The 20715-nt window shown below is 42.2% G+C and overlaps 1 protein-coding gene across 4 annotated transcripts; it reads left to right on the top strand.

The window, feature by feature from the left end:
• The first annotated feature begins 76 nt into the window (after positions 1–76).
• On the top strand, positions 77–19043 carry Brox (BRO1 domain and CAAX motif containing). Of its 4 annotated transcripts, none has more exons than XM_050142871.1 (14): positions 77–190; positions 1801–1880; positions 2105–2228; positions 4435–4541; positions 5087–5183; positions 7667–7762; positions 9212–9284; positions 10480–10585; positions 11453–11542; positions 13163–13248; positions 14454–14535; positions 14850–15000; positions 15828–15987; positions 16973–19043. In XM_050142871.1, the coding sequence occupies exons 3-14, from the start codon at positions 2128–2130 to the stop codon at positions 17057–17059; spliced, it is 1236 nt and encodes a 411-aa protein (XP_049998828.1). In that variant the 5' UTR covers positions 77–190; positions 1801–1880; positions 2105–2127; the 3' UTR covers positions 17060–19043. The 4 variants fall into 4 exon arrangements, with proteins under 4 accessions (XP_049998828.1, XP_049998829.1, XP_049998826.1 ...); XM_050142869.1 differs by lacking the exon at positions 77–190 and adding an exon at positions 210–459; XM_050142872.1 differs by lacking the exon at positions 1801–1880 and having other exon boundaries at positions 79–190.
• The last annotated feature ends 1672 nt before the right edge of the window (positions 19044–20715 follow it).

Below are 20715 nucleotides of genomic sequence, written 5' to 3'. Positions count from 1 at the left end.
GCCAAACTTTGCGGCTCCTAGGCGGCCGCCCCGCCGAGGCCACGCCCCCTAAGCCACGCCCCAGTTAGGTTGAGGCCGCCCCGACCCGCCGAGGCCATCGCTACGGCGGCTTCCGGCCTTGGCTCGGGGGACACCCCACCCCACCTCCGCCACAGCCCCCCTCTCTAGGGCCCAGACAGGATCTGGAGAGGTAAGAGAAAACAAAAGGGCGGGCAGACGCAGCGAGCCCAGGGGCCGCCACAACGCGGCGGAACCGCCCCTCTGAGACATGCACGGCCGCCCCTGCGGCTGTCACGGTCTCCAGTCACGTGACGCTTCCTAGCGGCTGGCCCCGCTTCCGGCTTCTCTAGCCCTGTCGTCTCGGTGCTACCGGCGCCTTCCTTGTCTCGCTGGCGGACTCCGGTCCTGCCTGCCCTTTCCTCCAGCAGGAAGAGTGGCGGACAGACTCTGAAGTCCCCGGTAAGCTTGTCATGAGGCGTGTGAGCCCGTGCTCTCTCTCCCCTCGAGGCCCTGCACTCCAGTGGGAGGGTCACCCCCTTCACGGGAGCTTCTATGGCCCCTTGGGTGGTAGACAGTGAAGGAATCGATGGATTAATAGCTAGATCGGCCGACTCTCCCCGCTCGGCGTCCCCTTTGGATGTTAGAGGGGTTGCTAGACACAGAACCGTGGCTTGGCTATCATCTGCTTGGCCTTCCGAGGTTGACAGGATCGCTGTGCTACCCTAAGAGCCGATCGCGAGTCAGGAGGCGGGTGTGTGGGGTCGCGGCCCCTGACTCGGTAACACCCGGAGGAAGAGGCCGGGCGGTAAACAGGAAGTGGGCGCGAGCAGTGTCTAGACCGCAGGTAGGCTCCGGGGAGCTCCGGAGGTCTGGCAGGTGACCTTCTGTTTTCGGGATTGTACTTGGGGCTCTGCAGGCTCCTGAGGGATGGGTGTGTCGTTCTTCGACCCCACCCTCCGAGGTCTGGAGACCCAAAAAGTGCCAGGTCACCCGAGTGTTTGAAGGATGGAGCAGGAACAGTCGCGGATTTTTTTTTTTTTTTCAAAATTTTCTTAGAGTATGGTAGGCGCACTTAGTGCTGCGTTTGCGTAGGTTTTGAAGGTGTTATGTATAGACGCTGTTTTGGTAATATGTTCTGAAGGGGCATATTCAGTGTTTTGAGTCCTAAGTGGATCTGCCCAGGTATCCCCTGAGTATAAAATTCATTCTCTCTGTTCACTAACTATCGGGTGCTTCCCAAAACCGGTTTTGTCATGAGTGGGTCTAACCCGAGTGATGCATAATGTTGATATTTCAGAACACTGCATCCTTCCACACACTTTTTCCCCCAATAAAGGTGGATTGAAAACCTGCACAATGCCTTTAAATTGCATTTGTCTTATCAGAATTGCTTCTGTGTTTCTTCTGGAATCTAATGAGATGTTTGAGAATTCAGCTTGAAGCCTTCTTGTGTTACTAAATGCATTCCCTACCCAGGAACTTTTAGGCAAAACAAAACAAAAAAAAAACAGTGCTGCTTTTTTTCTTTATGCTACATTTTTTAGGTTGACATTTTATTGAGGAAGCTTTTCAAATGTTTTTGTACAATTTACATTTTCTTATAAAAATAGTCCTAGCAGTTTAACACCCAATCAATTGATTGCAGAACACAAGGTATCCACCAAGGTCCTTTAGCACCAGAAATATGTGGAAAATGAAATGAATATGAAGCTTATTTATTTCCAGAAGACTTAGTGTTTATGGGGGGATCCGTTTGACTGTGTTAAGGAAATGAGACTCATTAGGTCCTATTGTTTGAAGCTATCCAACCAAGTCTCGGCTTTGCTTCTCAGAAGTGTAGTCTGGAGCCCTACCGGCGTCTCAGCTTCTCTCCCAGACTGGTGAGAACACATTTTAGCCAGACTCACAGAGTTCTTAATTTTCTTATACATAACCTAATTATAGACTCAATTTAAGACAAAATCTATTTGTGGTGTATTATGCTTATATATGTATATTTTCTGTATAATAGCTTATGCATAAAGTTTATACACCTTGTAAAATAGCCAGTTTTTACTGTGTCTTTTTCTGACTTAATGTTTCTTCAATTTTTATGTCTCTTCAGCCTGTAGAACACATCTTGAGAAAATGACACATTGGTTTCATAGGAACCCTTTAAAAGCTACAGCTCCCGTGTCTTTTAACTACTATGGCATGATCACTGGTCCTCCTGCTTCGAAGATTTGCAAGTAAGCGGTTAGTTTAACTTAAGCAGTGTTGGTTGGGCAGGCTTCAAGGGACTGATCTATATGGTCAATATAGAAATGTGTGACACATTTCTAACATTGAACTCATGATAAATTTCTATTTTATCATCAACAGATGAAGATTAAATCGTGGGATATTTAAGCTTTTTTAGGCATCAGGGCCACATACTTAATCTTAGATCAGTAAATGAGTCCCAGAAGGGTTAAAGCAGTAACAAAGTTAAACTATGTATTTCAACAGAGCCATAAGATAAGATATGAGTATTGTTAGCAGGGTGTGCTAGTGCACGCCTTTAATCTCAGCGCTCAGGAGGCCGAGGCAAGCAGATCTCTATGAGTTTGAGACCAGGCTGGTCTACAGAGTAAGTTCCAGGACAGGCTCCAAAGCTATACAGAGAAGCCCTGTCTCCAAAAAAACAAACAAACGGAAAAAAAAAGTATTGTTAATGGGCCAGACAGTAAATTATTAATATTCCAAGCAGGGAGAGATTGCTATGGTTTGAAGTGGCCTTCAAAGTAGTGATGTAGGAGAAAGGACTTGAGCTGAGGGTCGCATAAATTGTTTAACTTGTATCAGGAGTTGGCAAACTCTACCCACTATGTTAGGTCCACTGTTTCTTTTGTTTCTGCTCCGTGTGTGTGTGTCTCAGACACGCATGCAGGCGCTCATGTGGTCACCCAAAGTTCAACATGCCCAAAGTTAAATTCATCTTAAAGTTATACAACTTGAGAAAAGCATGCCTTAGAAATAGGTAATTTAGGCATGAGCATGAGACCTGAGTTCCCTAACATCCACATAAAAAATGGTCAGGATGGCACACCTCTGAACCCTAGCACTGAGCACAAGATGTGGAGACAGGCAGATCTTAGAGTCGGCCAGCAAGTTTAGATGAAATGGAAAGTTCTGGGTTCGATGAGAGACCCAGACATCCAACCCCTGACTTCCTTATATGCCCAGGCATGAATATTTGCATGTGTGTGCACACGCACACACTAACATGTATTTAGAGTGAGAAAATTTACAAATGACTTTGAAAATATTCAGAGTATGTATTATATATCATGCATTCTATGTGTCTATAGTTTAAATTTACTCTTCAGCAACTTAAACCTATTTTAAAGGTCTTAAGTCAATGCCCATTAAATGTGATTTCTGGAACTCTCATGGCTTCCCGGATTACACGTGGATGCAGATTAGATGCTGCAGATCTAGGAGAGGTAGTCATTGAAGATGTGAGTTCTCAGAAGAGACAAGCAGAAGGCCAAAGACTGGCCTTTTTATGTGTGGGAGAGAACTGGGGACATAGAGAAGAAGTGTTGCATGGGGAGGAGCATCCTGGAACTGTAGTACACACTGTCACCAAGAGGGAAAGTCGGAGAAGAATGGCGTGTGGGGCACCTTGGCCATCCAGTTTCACATCTTCTGGATGTATATTTATTCATACAGTATATGTTAGATGTTTTGTGTGGAGTGCCAAATTTAGGAATCAAAATAGTTATTAAAATGATACACAAGTACATTAAATTTCTGTTTCCCCCGAAACTATTGGCTAAAGAATGAAAAGTGAGCCAAGTGATGCCACATGCCTTTAATCCCAGCACTCAGGAGGCAGAAGCAGGTGAGTTCAGCGCCAGCTGGTCTACACAGCTAGTTACAGGACAGCCAAGGCTACACAAAGAAACCCTGTCAGCACACACACACACACACACATACACACACAGAGAAGGAAGAATGAATTTTAAATCCATTCAGTTGTTATTTATGTTGATGGAGACAGGGTCTCAGCTAGCCCGAGCTGCCTCAGCCTTGCCTCGGCTCTGTAGCTAAGGGTTCCTCTCCTCTCCCACCTCCTGAGCACTACATTACAGGTTTGTGTTGCCATACCTGGTTGATATTTTTGCTTTTAAAACTTGCTATATATTTTTATTGTATAATTGGGTGCTTGCATTGCCCCTTTAATTAGACTGAGTTTATTTTCGTATAACTTTTGAAGCAATTGTTAATAGAAACTTCATTTATTTCTAACATTGACCCTAATTAAATTTATTCCTTGGGATTGGTACTTCATAAAGAAGGAATCAGGGGATCTGTGGTATTGTTTTAATACTTTTAAGTTGTAGCCTCTGAACTGTTTTTATGTAGTCTTTGAAACACAGCTTACTTAGCTTTCCTGTCTGTTGATGTTAGTGATTTGAGATCATCCAGGACTCGGCTCCTCGAGTTGTTCACTGATTTGAGCTGTAACCCGGAAACGATGAAGAACGCAGCAGACTTGTATTTTTCACTTTTACAAGGTTGGTCACTTTACCAGCTATGTGGTCTGTGCATTTGACTGTTCAGATACAGATAGTTTTATCTCCCAGGCTTTGTTTGGAATGCTTGGGTCTCAACGTGACATTGTAAGTGGTGGTACATGGTCTTACTAATAGTCTAAAAAGTGGATATCTATATCTATAATATAGATAGATAGGTAGATAGATATAGATAACTATAGATAGATATAGTTCATATTTTATTAATAGAAGAATATGCAAAATAGGGGAAGGAGAAATTCAGTACCAGAAGGTTCATTCAGGCACCTGAAAAAAGTAATTATATGAATAAAACAATTGTTTTTGGTGGGGAGGGGGCTTCAAGACAGCATTTCTCTGTGTAGCCCTGGCTGTCCTGGAACGCAATTTGTAGATCAGGCTGGCCTTGCACTCACAGAGATCCCGCCTGCCTGTCTTCCTAGTGCTGGGATAAAGGCACGCACCATCACGCCCAGCTATGTACAAATACAATTTTAACTAGAAAAAATATTTGTTCTAAAATTAAAATATGTTGCTTCCTTTCATAGGTTTCATAAATTCACTGGGAGACTCTACCCAAGAAAGCAAGTTACGATATGTGCAGAGTTTCAAGTGGACTGATACATTGCAAGGACATGTTCCGAGGTGAGCGGTGCTGATGAGGCCTAACTCCAATTCTGCTTTAACTGTTTGGCCAGTGTATTTGAAGAAGAACAGATAAGCATTGTCACTTGTAAAGAAATTAATTAAAATATTGACTTAAACTAGTGTGTGGTATAAGTTTAAAATAATGTATTTCTACCAGACAAAATCCATTTTTGCAGCAAAAATAAATATTAACTTTAAACACATTGGACTGTTTAATAACACCCAGTTTGCAGTCCAAAACTGGCTTTATTTCCCCCCTCCTTTCTAACTGTGTTTCTACTCTTAAAACTTTCTCACTCCTCAACTATGAATAGGTCATTGCGACATTAACCTTTATTTTTTAAAAACACAATGGCTTGTTAAAATGGCCATAGATCTTTGTTTAATAAAAAATAGAAAAGAAGCCAGTAAGGTGGCTCAGTGTGTGAAGATGTGTGCTGCCAAGCCTGACAATCCGAGTTCAATTCCCAGACCCTACATAGAGTCAAAGGACAGAGCCAACTCCCAGAATTTACCTTTTGATTTCCACGTATGCTTTATGACACATGTGTATCCATAAACACAAGCAAGCAGAAATAGAAAGGAAGCGATTGGAGATCACATCCCAGGGTGGTGTTACAATAGAAAGGATGAATGTTGGATTCATACATGCCAAGACACAGTGTAGGTTTTCTATGAACATCCACGTTAATTAGATTTTGATGTGATGATGATAATGGGATACTGTGAGGAACAAAATGAGAAACTGTAGGCGTGATGAATGATGTAATGCCAGGCTTTACAGAATTAAGACATTCACTGTTTGTTGCTTTCCTTTCTTCCTTGGACATGTTGTGTGGATTCTAGTAGTCTTGAATACCAGAGTTTTCCAAGACTTCCTGGGTTTTTTTGTGTGTGTGTGTGTAATCACTGTTTTTCACTCAAAATTAAGGAGTTGTTGTTGTGAAAGACTATTTTTAATTTTATTTGTATTTTATGTACATTTGTGTTTTGCCTGCACATATGTCTCTTGTGACAGTGTTGGATCCCCTGTGACAGGAGTTGCAGACAGTTGGGAGCTGCCATGGGTTCTAGGAATTGAACCTGAGTCCTCTGGAAGACCAGCCAGTGCTCTTAACCACTGAGCCATCTTTCCAGCCCCGTGAAGTCTATTTTTTAAGGATCAAGTCTTCATCCTCTTTACATTGAAAAACTTGGCAGACTGTGAAGGGCTTGAATTACGTAAATTCAGCGCTTTCCCCACATCATCCCAGTATTGGTTCCATGGATTAAGCTGAGCAATGGTGCACATGCTGATAACCACGTGCGAGGGACGCTGAGGCAGAAGGATCATGAGTTTGAAGCCAACCTGGGCTACAGAACAAGCTCTGTCTCCCGAGTGCTAGTATTAAAGGCATGTGCCACCACCACCCAGGGCTTTCTGACTTTTTAGGAGTCTCAGAAATACATAGTTTTAAAGCTATTCTATAACAGCTTTGGAAACTACTTTTTTTTGTGATTATTACTGTGAAGTACATAGTTCACACTTGTGCTGGTTAATTTTTTTTTTTCTCAGCTTGGTGTAAACTAGGGTCATTTGGGAGAGGGAACTCTATTGAGAAAATTCTTCCATTGGATTAACCTGTGGGTCATTTTCTTGATGAGCGATTCATGCGAGGAGGGGCCAGCCCACCTGGGAGTTGCTACCACGGGGCAGGTCATCTTGAATTGTATAAAAAAGAAACCGAGAAAGCTATGGGGAGCAAACCAGTAAGCAGCGTTCCACCGTGGCCTCTGCCACAGTTCTGCTTCCGGTTTCCTGTGCTGAGTGTCTGTTCCGATGTCATATTAGACTGTAAGCTGTAAGCTGAACTAAACCTTTCCTTCCCCAAGTAGTTTGTGTGTGCATGCTTGTGTGTGTATGTGTGTACATGTGTGTGTGTGCATGCTTTCTGTGTTAGCACATAGAAAGCAAACTAAGAAAATTCTGTACCACTGTATTTAGATTGTTAGTTACCTGTATTTATGTGTGTCAGTTCTCTCTTTTGGTTTCTTTGGTTTTTTGTTTGTTTGTTTTTGTTGTTGTTGTTGTTGTTTGAGACAGGCTATCACTGTGTAGCCCTGGCTGCCCTGGAAATGACTCTGTACACCAGGCTGGCTTCAAACTCACTGTGATCCACCAGCCTCTGCCTCCCAAATGTCAGGATTAAAGGTGTGCACCACTGTGCCCAACTTGTATCTTCATAATTTTTTAATTAATGCACTTATTAATTATATGTGTTGTCATGTGTACATGTGTGTGAGCCTGCATGTCATAGTACATACGCGAAGATTGGATAACAACATGCAGGAATCGTTTCTCTTCAACCATGTGGGTCCCAGGGATTAAACTCGGGCCATCAAACTTGGCAGCAAGAGCCCTACCCTGCTAAGCCAAGTAAGCTTTGTTTAGCTGTGTCTTCATAATTTACAGAACTTAATGATTTCATTTCTAATTCCAGTGCCCAGCAGGATGCTGTTTTTGAACTGATATCCATGGGATTTAACGTAGCATTATGGTATACCAAATATGCTTCACGATTGGCTGGAAAAGAAAAGTAAGTTAGAAAGCAAAGGTTTTATTTGTGTGTGTGTGTGTGTGTGTGTGTGTGTTGTTGTTGTTGTTGTTGTTGTTTTAAATATATTGAATTTAAGTCTAGGCTATTTTCTAAAACGTTCCACTTGAACTAAGTACAAGAGTCATTGTTCATACTTAAGAACTGCAGTTAGGCAGTTTAATCTTTGTTTTGTAAATTTTTATTTATTGCTCTTGGGGTAGGCAGGGGACGCACAGGCCAGGGTTAGCTGTGTGCAGTAGGTTCTCTCCTTTCACTTCTGCATGGGTTCCAGAGGTTGATTCCAGGTTGCCAGCCTGTGCAGCCACCAGCCTGTACTCTGGTTTTACAAGGGGAAAGGTTTCCATAATCTTGCTATGTGGTAGTAGAGCTAAGTAAGGCCCCAAGCCAAGAAGCCATTAAAAGTGTGGCTCCTTGACTACATTTAAAGTACTATAAACAGAGATTTCAAACAGTGACAGAATTGGTCAGCAAACCTGCAACTCGTTATAAGTTGTCCATTTTTAAATGTATAATCTAAAAATCAACATCTATCAAGTCAGTTGAAAATAAAGGATATGAATAGGCAATTTGTAGAAAAAGAGGTTAAAAAAAACCCTTAAAGGTACATAAAAAATTGTTTAGAGGACTAAAGAATTGCATGATGCCAATGAGGTAACTCAGTGGGTAAAGGTGCTTGCCACCCAATGACACAAGCTCGTCAATGACACAGAACAAGGGGAGGAGAGAGCTGAGCCCACACACTTGTCTGTGACCTCCACTCACACACCAATGCACACAGAGAAATAACAACTTTTTTTAAGAATTGTAAAATTAGATGAGACAACTTTCATAGTAACATACATACAGCATTGAGAAGCTGGCACATCCATTCTGGGTAATCCACACATAGTAATATGCAGACATGTAAACATGAGTCATGTTGGCCGGTGTGGAGTGACTCAGATGAACAGAGTAGTGTGTGTAGCTGCCGTGATGTGTTAAGTTCGTAGTATTTTGTATGTGTTTATGGCAGAGCAGTCTGTAAAGACATAAGACTGTTTAGTATTTCTTTCGAGGCAAGCTTGCTGTTCATCTGCAGAGTCTTGGGTATGTTTCATGTGCATTTTTAGTTTTGTTTTTTTTTTTAATTTATTTAGGGAAATTAGATTTCTTTTTAAGGAAGAAAACTAACAATAAGAAACTCATTTGGTTAAGTGTCTGTATGTGGGTATGTGCTCATGCATGAGGAGGCCAGAGGTGTTGGGTCTCCCTGGAGCTGGAGTCACAGGCATGTGAGCCGGTGCTGGGAGCTGGGCTGAGTCCTCTGCAAGAGCAGCAAGTGCTCTTAGGAACTGAGCCATGTCCCAGCCTTGGTGTTCTGATAACGTGGTAGCTGTTAGGACCAGAAATAAGGCGCATCCTCTAACTTGCATAACCACTGTCTTAAAGCATAACAGAAGATGAAGCAAAAGATGTCCATCGGAGCCTAAAAATTGCAGCTGGGATTTTTAAACATTTAAAGGTAAATGGGGTTGGGGAGCAGGGCGGGGTAGGATGGATCAGGGGGTGGCACCTTGTTAAATCTTGGACTGTGTGTCAGGATTAGTAACTCCATTGTGTCAGAGAGGTAGTCCAGTCCCTGCAGTAACTGCAGAGAGTTGGTTCAAGAACAGACTGCCCTTCCACATCTGCATACCCAAATCTAGATTCCGTGGTGCCTTTTCTAAAATGACGTGGGCTCTGCATGTAAGCTGTGCACGGCCTGTGTACTGTATACCTCGCTCGTCAGCTAGCACAGAGTGACTGCTCTGTGAGTACTCGTGCTACTGTGTTGTCTAGGCAGTGGTGACAAGGGGAATGTGTGCAGCCACGGTGGCTGAGTGCAAATGTCCAGGGCTTGTGTCTGAGCTGACTGTGCAGGCTGTACTTTAGCTGCCTTCCTGGTAGCCACAGCCAGTTACTATGCTAGTAACTCCATTTTTACTTTCAAGTTGGTGGATCATAGCTAGAAGCTTTAGCTGTAATATTCTGCTTACTTTTCTGTGTCTTACCCTGAGTGAAAACAAAACAGATCAGTTGATGTCTGTGCTACTGCGCGCACTACTTTCTGCTGTCACTGGGAGCAGTCGCAGTCCCTCAGTACGGACTCTGAGGTCGCATTCTGAGTCTCACTGGCCAGCCAATCACTGCAATATAATGATATCAGATAGCCTGAATATAGGACAGGAACTCTGAGGAAAAAATGCTTGTCTTCCTCTGACACTGCCCTTCTGCTTCTTATGATGGAAACTACTGATTACTGAGGGCCTCTGGAGGCAGCCGTATGGTGTTTCTTCATCCTGAATTAGATGATGTAGAATTTGCAGTATTTTCTTTTCAACATTAGCTCTTACTGTGAATGAACAAGTCACAGAACAAAAGAGAATTTTCATTACTATTGCAGCTAAATACTTTCTAAGATAAAGATATGCTTTGCATTATATTGTATTGGCAAAGAAGTCTATCCATAACCTAAGTCTCACTTCTGGATTTCTTATAAAAATTCACTTTGAATAGATAAGTCCTCACCACGCCTGTGAGCTTACAGACACTGCTTGGTCTGTTCTCTTAGGTTCCCAGTGAGTCTCTAAATTGAATATCCCATAATCACATCTTCGCCTCTGACAGGAGCATTAAGATGAGATTTGACATGTTTGTTTTCTGTTTTTTCTCTCCAGGAAAGTCATATACCCAAACTTCTTACACCAGCAGAAAAGGGCCAGGACTTAGAGGCTCGGCTTATAGATACTTACATCATCCAGTGCCAGGCTGAGGCTCAAGAAGGTATGGAAACATTCCAAGGTGTTTTGCTTTTAAGACTGTTTATATTGGCTTTTGAGTCTTTGGAAAATACCACAATTAGCTGTATTAAGTTTTAAATTTTAAGAACTGATTATAAGGGCCGTTTTACCCTATAACATTTCCTTTGCTGTCTAGAGAGCTCCTTCCAGCTGATGTTTCTTTAAAGAGGGTTTTGATTTCATGCCTTTTTGATAACATTAATGTTCATCTTTGGGTTTTTTTTTCTTTAAGATTAATTTTTAGGTGTGTGTGAGAAAGAGAGTGTATATGGTGGGGTTATGTGTGTGGGTGCCCTTGGAGGTCAAAAGAGGGTGCCAAATCCCTTGAAGCTGTAGTTACAGGTGGTTGTGACCCTCCCAAAATGCACATTGGGAACCGAACGTGGCTCTTCTGAAAGAGTACTTTGTAATCTTAACTGCGAGCCTCGTTCCTGCTGCAAGCATCAACGCTGCTCATCCCTCCTCCTGTGTTGTGCTTATTACTTTCCTTCTCCCATCATTAAATTACCTGAAGTCTTCATCTGTCAGTTTCCAAAAACTAAAGTAACTACTATAAGCTTTTTATCTGTATGTCAAGACTGAGTGCTTTCAAAGCACTTTTCTTCTTCTGTCTTGCTATTTTAGTAATTCTCTGTGCTAATAGTTGGCTAGTGATTTAAGATACTGTATCAGAAACATAAAATCAGTGTTTTCTTTTTGTGTTTGTTTTCTATAAATTTTATACTAAAACATATTTTTGAAAAACTGAAAATCTGAAAGAAGACTGTCAGGCTGTCTTCTGCTGTTATGACTGAACTTCCCATAACTGGATGTGAACTTAGAGATTGTATTTATTATGTGTCGGTTACAGTAACAATTGCCCGAGCAATTGAGCTGAAGCATGCTCCAGGACTGATTGCTGCACTTGCCTATGAAACGGCCAGCTTCTACCAGAAAGCAGGTAAACTCGCCGTGTTGTTAAACTAACAGTCCTTCGGTTTTCGTGTTCATTTGATTTTTGCTGAGAATCTCGTATTTCCCATTACATTACTAGAACAAAATCTTTGGATTTTGGCCTTTTTAAAAATAAGAGGCCAGGTATGGTAGCTCCAGATGTGGTGGCACAGGTGCTCCAGAGGCTGTCGCAGGAGGATTGTTCCAAGGCCTCCTGACTGCAGAGTAAAATCAAGGTTGGCCTGGACAATTTGTCTCAAAAGCAGGGACACAGCGCTGTGGGTCAAGTGTTTGCCATGCGAGCATTAAGACCTAAGTTCGATCTGTAGGATGTAAAAGAACCAAGCGTGATGACAAGTGCTTGTGATCTTACTGCCAAGGAGGAGGAGTCACGCGGGATCCCTGTGCCTTGCTCAGTCAGTAAGATCCAGGTAAAAGCCAAGAGACCTTGTCTCAACAGATAGGGTCAATAGCCTACACACACACATGCTCCTCTCAGACACAAATATGCATGTATACATGTTAGTTAATATGGTATAAATTAATGTGTAAGGAGCTGGGAATATACCTTGTAGTAGAGCTCCTGAGTCAGGCCCCAGCATCTCACAGCCAATGTATTAACAATGGCTTATAGAAAGATAGTGTACTTTCCACCAGTTATATCTGGTTATATGCAGCCATTGCTCATTTTGGTCTTTATAACAATCTTACATATGTATTTAGTTAGTTAGTTCATTTTTAAGACTAGGTCTTTCTGTGTAGCCCTGACTGAAAACTGACTATGTAGACAGACCAGATTGGCCACAAACCCAAGAAATCCACCTGCTTCTGTCTTCCAAGTGCTGAGACTAAAGTCTTGCACTACCATGCCCAGATCTTTATAGCTGTTGTCCTTATTTAGTGTTATATGGCCACCAATAACGTGACTACTAGCATGTGGAAGGTGAAAACCAGAACTTGGGTCCTGTGATCTAGGAAACACACTTAGGTTTCTGTTCGGAGGCCCGTTTCTATTTTGGTTGTGGAATAGATAAGAATAAATTCCCAGTCTAGGGAAGGAGGTGAACTTGGAGTCAGATCATGGTATAAGATACAGCATCACTGATGTAAGAAACTGAACAGTGTGGGCGTGCCAGAGAATGCTTGCAGGAGGAAAGTGGCTTTTTAGTTTGATTGCAAAACAAAGTGAGTCTGATTTGATTGGATCATAATTTTGAAAGAAAATTCCCAGCTCCCACATGGGCTTGCTGTGTGAAGGGATAGGCAGGCTCGGTGTTTAAGAAGAAATTATTATAGGCTTTGAAGGAAATGAAGAAAAGTTTGACAGTGATAATGAAGTTGAAAATAAGGAAGTCAAAATTGATTTAGGAAAATGTTTGGATTTTGCCATTAATTTAAAGCTATATTAACCATTAAATTGAAGAGGTATTTATTATGTTGTTCAAATACATAATTATGAAGAAATAAATCATATTAAGTATTTAGAGTTTTTTTTTTCTTAATGTATGAAAGCTTGAATTTAGACTAGATGACATTCTGCTTTTATTAGCACCAGAACACAGGAACTAAGGAATGTTCCAGTGAAACTGGGTGAAATGATATTTTGCTTTTTAAAATGTAACTTTAGATCATACTTTATCCAGTTTGGAGCCTGCATACTCTGCTAAATGGAGGAAGTACCTTCACCTGAAGATGTGCTTCTACACGGCCTATGTAAGTCCCGACAGCCCTGCAGATGGTGAAGTGATTGCCAGTGACAGGCAGCTCTCAGGAGTGAGTGCAAGAGGATAGACAGTTGTAGACCTAGAGGTGCTGCGCGGTCCCAAATCGTATTTTCAGGCTAGGCACATAATGAATTCTCTCAGTTGTTTTATCTTGTCCATGAGAGGACAAATTTGTATCAACAAATTCTAACCTCAGTGGCTTGGGAAGATGGCTCAGTAGGTTGTGAGCAAGTGTGAAGATCTGAGTTCAGATCCCCAGAAGCCATGTTAAGCTGAATGCAGTCATGCACATCTGTAAGGCCAGCACCCTACAGTGAGATAGAAGGCAGAAATGCCAGCTGCTAGTCTTGCATGCCTCACAGCAAACAATAGGACAGCCTGCCTCAAACAGAGCAGACGGGAGGGACTGAACCTAAGGTTGGCCTCTGAGCCCCTGCTCACTCACACCTCTATACACACCGTGCTTTTGTTGTTGATTTATTTTAACCTTAGGCATACCACACAGTGTGTATGACCTAGGACAAAAACCACCAGTTTGCACCATTTTAGAAGCTCTTTACTTGTTGATTAAATGACCAAACTTAAGGTTGTTATCATGTGGGAGGCAGTCAGAACCTTTTTCAGAGTTAAGTAAATATTTCTACCCCTTCCATTATATAATGTTTTACAGCATGCTACTGCTCAGCACCAGTTGTCTGTTTCAGCAGATTTTTATGAGTAGACTTCAGGCTGGTGTGCTTTTCTTAAAACCTGTGGTCCTTACTGGGTTTGGTGAGACATGCCTGTAACCCTAAGCGTTTGAAGCTGAGATGGGAGGAGGATCCTGAGCCCAGGAGGAGGGGTATATATGGACATATGAGGGTGGGACATGGGTTGGAGTGGGACAGTCAGCAGACTCTGCTTGTTCATCTCAAAACACGGCCCGATCTCTTTATGTGTGCATAACAAAGAATTGACTCCTTTTCATAGTTCTGTCCTCATTTTTCAAACAAGTTTCAGCTAGCAGGTTTTGCTCTTAGAGCGTAGTGACATATCTGTTTCTTGTCAGGGCTGGGCCTAACTGTTCATTTAATTTGGACAGAGATAGGGGAAGCCTACCTCAAGTAAAGGCTTGCATGGATAGTCCAAACAGTGCCTGACAGTGTGACATGGAATCTGAGCACAGAATCTATGCAAATGTGTTTCTCTTGCCAGGCATATTGTTACCATGGCCAGACCCTGTTGGCTAGCGATAAATGTGGAGAAGCAATCAGGTCTCTTCAAGAAGCAGAAAAATGTAAGTTTTCCTTCCAGGATTTTAACTCTCTTAAAAAAAAAAAATCTTTCATCCTAAAGGGAATGTGTAGACTCTATAAGTTTATGAAAGAAATGGGTAAGATAGCTAAGTTCATGAAAGAAATAGACAAGATATTTGGAGAAAAGAAAAAAAGTCTTATCCTCGAGCCTCTAGAAAACAGCACCTCCCACCAGCACTGTCTTCGTGTTGCTTTCACAGCAGGTGAAAACAGCAGAAGCCACGGTCCCTGACTTAGGTCTTTGAGCTCTCGCGGGCAGGGCCCAGCCGTTCTCAGACTGTTGTCCTCTCCGCAGTGTACGCAGAGGCTGAAGCCCTGTGCAGAGAGTACGGGGAAACCAAAGGACCAGGACCTACAGCCAAGCCGTCAGGTCACCTGTTCTTCCGGAAGCTTGGCAGCCTTGTGAAGAACACCCTGGACAAATGTCAGCGAGAAAATGGGTTCATGTGCGTATGCCTCATTCCTTGATCGGGATTGCTACCATAGTCACTGTAGTAACAGTTTTATCTCCAGTCCCAAAGGATGTGTCTTAGATTGCATTTAAATTTAGTATTAATTTTCTTTTTAAATTGGTGATGAAGTTGTTTGTAGGGCCTTTTATTCTGTATATGATGTCATAAAAAGTAGGTTTAAAATCGAAGTGGGGTTTGGTAACAAAGTTTATTTCATCAGGATACTCCTATAAAGACTTCATTTTTTCTAAACTTTGCTTCTATCTGCTATCTCTGTGCAGGGTGTGGTGTGTGTGTGTCTATAATCAACTTCTTTACATATTTGTCTCACTCTGGTTTGAGCTAGCTATAAAGTAGGAAATTTTAATTTTCTTGTAAATTTTCCTGGTCCCTTCAGGCAGTAAGACTGAAACTATTAGGAAATCAACAGTTGTCAGTGCAAACTGTAGTTCGGTGCCTTCATAGGTTGGGAGAATCATTCTTGTCCCTCCTGCCTCTTTATATTCTTCCTGTGATACTCTCTCTGCATTTGGTCACACTGATGTTTTCACTTGTCTGCTTTAGTTTTTTTTTTCCCTTCCTTTGAAAATAGATTGAGCCCCCAAATCCAGGCCCACTACCCCTCTCTGTATTCTTTCTGTCCTTGAACGCTGTTGCATTGTGCTGTAATCCGCTAGGGCCTCCCAACTTCTCAGCCCGTCCGTTTGGGACTGTGCCCCCAGAGCTGAGAACCGTCATACTCATCGTAGCTTTGAACATGTTAGGTGCTCAAGTGTTGCTGAAGAAATGAATAAACTACTATTTAAATTGCTTTTTTGCAGTTACTTTCAAAAAATCCCAACAGAAGCCCCACAACTGGAACTCAAAGCAAATTATGGACTGGTAGAGCCTGTGCCTTTTGAATTTCCTCCTATGAGTGCTCACTGGACACCGGAAGCGTTGGCTGCGTTTGATCTCACCAAGAGACCCAAGGATGACAGTGTATGAGACTGGGGCTTTCTTTCCAGTCACAGATGTTTAAGGAGACTGTAAAGCTAGTTTTGCGTGTCTTTGTTTACTCCAGCAGGTCTATGTATTTGTCTGAATGCTCAGTTGGCTCATTACAGTGCTTCATCTAATCGGGTGTAGATTGTTCTCAGTAGTAGCCCCTACCCCTTCAGTGACTTCTAGATTTCTGTGTAATCTACTGACATTGTTTCCAACACATCACATCACCTCATTTTCACAGCTTGTCAGTGCTTTCTTAAGGAGACGATGGGGTGGGGGGTGGGGGGAATCCGTGTTGATGTTGCTATAGCAATGTCCCTTCTGACCCCAGGAATTTGGAGATTCGGGTTAATGGCAGCATTCTGTTAGTCATCCAGAAGTGAATAGAATGTGTGTGCATTCGTTCATCCCTAAGCTCCTGTGGCGCTCTGAATCAGACGGTAGCTCACAGGAAAGGTCTGTTTCATTACCAAAAGACTAGGGATCTGTGTCCGAAGGAGCGGGGATTGTTTTATAACTGTAATCCTCCCTTGAAATTGTATATTTTTATAGTTTCCTCCCCATACAAGTACTCCTTTTTTTTTTTTTTTTTTTTTGGTTTTTCGAGACAGGGTTTCTCTGTAGCTTGGGTGCCTTTTCCGGAACTAGCTCTTGTAGATCAGGCTGGCCTCGAACTCCCAGAGATCCACCTGCCTCTGCCTCCCGAGTGCTGGGACTCCTTAATACAATCACTTTTTCTTCCTATTGGGCTTCTGAAGCAGTCCTTTAAAAGATAGCTTATATTGTCATAAATCATCTCTGTTACCAAGTTTTTCCTTTACTGAAAGATTGTAGAGGAGGAGTACACCCTCCGACCCCGTGGCGTGGGTCACCTCAGTGCCATCCTTTAATATCACTCTGGAAGGTAGGAAGTAGAGGAAACCTCTGCGGGTTTCCTCAAGCTCCATTTGCATATTCACCATGTTTCCTTTCTCCCTAGGTCAAACCCAAACCGGAAGACGATGTGAAACCTGTGAAAGAACCGGATATCAAACCTCAAAAGGACACTGGGTGTTCTGTCTCTTAAGTGACACTTGTTTAGAGATCTCGCTGCCAGTCCCTAAGATGAACTGCGGGGCTTCACTTCACCTTTTCTGATTTCTCTGAAGCCCATGGGGTAATTACTGACTTCAGAGAGACTTGGCCTTTTGTTTATTTATTCTTGGTTTTATGCTTTTGTTTCTGGGCTCTGCTTTTTTAATCAGGACGACACTTGGAAGGGTTGTTTTTATGCCTTTAATGAGTGTGTGGGGGTGTTGGACTTATTTGAACACTAGAGAGTAAGTTTCATGTTAATGTTTTTCTACCTTCATAAAAAAGTGTTTTGCTTCTTGTTTGATACCAGAAGGATGTTTGAAAAGAAATGAGTTCCCCTCTTGTCACCGACTTGTTAGATTTTAGTCTAACTCAGTCTTCTGGTGGGAAAAGAAATTTGCAGTTAAAAATCAGAAAACCTTCAGACCAAATTCTTTCCTTACACTTAGCAGCCAATAATTTACTAGAAAAATCAGTGTTTAGAGGAATGTGGAACTTAGGGAAACCGGTGATGGCGTACACTTCCCTTCCCTGCAGAGTCCCATGTTCCCATCGTCACCCTCAGTGTCCAGACAGTGGTTTTTTTTTTTTTTTTACAAGTACTTTTTCTAATGAATTTTTTTATGTAAGGGACAAAGCTTTGTACTAGTATTTGGTGTTTCTGTAGAGAGAGGTAAAGAATGGAAAGTGTGTTTTAAAGAAGCACAGCATTGCATGTTGTAAAGAAAGCCTTTCTTAGGCTCAGTCGAGATAGGTTGTCCTGGATCACACTGATGACTCCTTTGTTAAAAGCATTTTCAGAAAATACCCTTTGTTAACTGATTTTGGTGTACATTGTCTTTAACATGGTTTTCTTCGACATCTAGCCTATCAGACTTCTTTGGCTGTAGGCCAAAGGCTATAGCAGCAGAAGGTTGGGATATAGATATAAACTATGATCTTCAAAGTGGGTACCACTTAAACAGTTTGGTTATATCCACAGACTGGGAAATAGAGGGTGTGTGACACTTTCAAAGTCACATATCTGTAGTGTGTCCTGCTCGGTTACTCTCCTGCAGTGTTAACTCCTGTTCATAACGGGCAGATGGGCTCACTTGATAGGAACAGTAGTGCACATGAGAGCTCACTGTGCACGCACCAGTGGGCAGGCACTTAGACAAACCACTGCAACTACATAGCAACCCTGTGGGAAACACATCAGTCACATAAAGTATTGAAACAGGAATATACATCTCATGATAAAGAATGAACATATTATCCTTCAATCAAGATTTTATTCAATAAATCATATATCATAGTTTATACTCCTTGGAAACACTCCATAGAATCAATGAAGTTTTTTTTTTAAAAATAGAAATGGTAGTTACAGCTTACGGTATCTATTTAACATTTGAAGCTGCAGCTTTCAGAACACTTGGAGAAACTACTGAATGAACAAATGGGCATTTGGTTTGTTTTGCTGCCTGTAGAAAAAATACTAAGTTTCCCCCTAAGTACAGAGTGCTTGTCCTAGGTGCCATTTACTGACAACTCTTTAACTAGTACTTGCTCAAGTCTGCTTGCTCTCTGCCCGTGGGGCTTGTTTTAGGTACTAGTACTAATTAACTAGGTAGGGAGATTTTTGTGGACTGGACTAAACCACCATTGGTGAAATGGAAGCACATATATGTTCAGTGCTTCTACAGTAAGTACAGGTGATGAAATCCGTAATTGGCGGTGTTCACATGGTCAGACAAGAAGTCTTCTGTTGGCTGAAGAGGTGACACCTAATGAACCCCATCATAGAAGGTTTTGAAGTGGTATTGGGAATTTGGGGAGATAGCGAGTGTGGAACACTGGCATGAAAACTGTAGGGAGATGGAACTGTACAGTCGTGTTGCATGTATGTCATACCAGGCAAGGACAGTGCTACGCTGCTCAGTGTTTATATAATGATTTATCTTTTATTTATGAAAATAAAAGCAATTTTACTTACATTTTCATTGGATTTTTTGTGGGAGTGTGTGTTTTATATACTTAGCTAATAGCAGATTTAGTACAGTACAAATTTTTTCTTACAGTAATAATTTAAATGACATTTGTGTCAGTTCTGCTTCCTGAGTTAATTTTCTTGGCATATTTAGTTTATGCTTGTGTTTATATTGGTATTTTAACCACCTCTTATCACAAGTACATATTACATAATATTTCATATTACAAGTACAGCGCAATATTTTGTGTGTTGTGGCTAGCTGGACATGGAGCACCTCGTCAGGATCTTCCAGGCTACACACCTCCAGAAAGATTAGGAGATGTGACCTTGTCTGGCAGGTGTGTTGCTGGGTCAGCTTCGAGGATTCCTGTTATCCCAGTATGCTCGCTGCCTCTTGCTTGTGAATCAAGATGTGAGCTCTCAGCTGCTGCCCCAACCGTCTGCTACCTTGCGTTTGTTCCAACATCAAGACTCTAACATCTGGAACCATAAGTCCAATTAACTCTAAGTTGCCTTGGTTGTAGAATTTGATCACAATAGAAAGGTAACCAGTACACCTGTTCTGCCGTGGGATACAGAAAGTGAGCAAATGGGTATGGTGTGGGTGAGAAAAAGACAAAAGAATCAGAGGATGGAAAGTGGCCTTGAAGGATGGCGGGGGGGGGGGGGGGATAAGGTGTTCTGAGTGATAGACCCGAAACAAAAAGGTACAAAATGCAAAAGAAGTGAGGAGAACAACCAGCTGAAGGTGGCTGTGGGGAGAGCGTCTATCAAGGCTAGGGTCAGGTTCTAAGGGAGAATAGACCCTGTGTGGCTTCCTAAGAACGCCATTGCTATTCACCACAACTGGAGGAGGTAAAGGTAGGCCAACAAGACATTTTCCTGCAAGTCCAGCTTCTGAACTGATCAGTAATGGTGTTGCTTACAGGAGCGGAGGTGACGAGTCACCTGCAAAGCCTCAGCTCGGCGTGAGTGACACCTCAAGGGGCTACATTGCTATAGTCCTGACGGTCACCTCTCACCACCTGTGTAACCTAGCATCTTCCATGATGTGTCTGAAGGCCCTCCTCGCCCCCTTCCACAAGGCCAATCATATGAGGGTCACATGCAGGTGATCACACTTGGGGAATGACTGGGGTATTGCTGTCTTGAAACCATACCAACAAGAATTTCACAACAATAGCATAAGAGGTAACACCACAACCTCAGAAGCCACTGGGCCTTGACTTGGCCCACTGGAGTGGTTTAAACAGGAGTGACAGGATCAAACAGTTGAACAATTTGGGCTGCTTTTTTTTTTTTTTTCCTGTATAGGAAGCCTAAAGAGACCTTTATAATAATACAGACTAGGGTGAGACAATTGATGGCAGAAAATCTTAGGGTTCTGAAAATACACAAGATAATTGTATATTACTGACATTTAATATGAGGTTTGATTGAAGAATCAATAATGGCTAATGCTTTTAGCCTGAGAAGCCAGGATAAAATTGCCATGTATTGAGATAACAAGACTACCACGATGAGTGCGTGTGTGTGTGTGTGTGAGAGAGAGAGAGAGAGAGACAATGGTATGTGTGAAAGAGACTGTGTGTGTGAGAGAGAGACAGACAGATGGTGTGTGTGTGTGTGTTTATCTAGTGATTCAGTCTAATCAGGAAATCTATTAGATATCCAAG

This window comes from Alexandromys fortis, unplaced genomic scaffold, assembly GCF_014885135.2.
Source record: "Alexandromys fortis isolate MF-2015 unplaced genomic scaffold, M_Fortis_MF-2015_v1.1 scaffold_51, whole genome shotgun sequence".
Taxonomy (NCBI): Eukaryota; Metazoa; Chordata; class Mammalia; order Rodentia; family Cricetidae; genus Alexandromys; species Alexandromys fortis.
The sequence above is the reverse complement of the archived record's forward strand: the minus strand, read 5'-3'. Positions and strand labels throughout refer to the sequence as shown.

Excerpts from the sequence above, each read along its gene's own strand:
- Brox (XM_050142871.1), top strand. The coding sequence starts at position 2,128 with ATGACACATTGGTTTCATAGGAACCCTTTAAAAGCTACAGCTCCCGTG. Across the intron at positions 5,184-7,666 it reads TTGCAAGGACATGTTCCGAG|TGCCCAGCAGGATGCTGTTT; the intron begins GTGAGCGGTGCT and ends TTCTAATTCCAG. Across the intron at positions 10,586-11,452 it reads CCAGGCTGAGGCTCAAGAAG|TAACAATTGCCCGAGCAATT; the intron begins GTATGGAAACAT and ends TGTCGGTTACAG.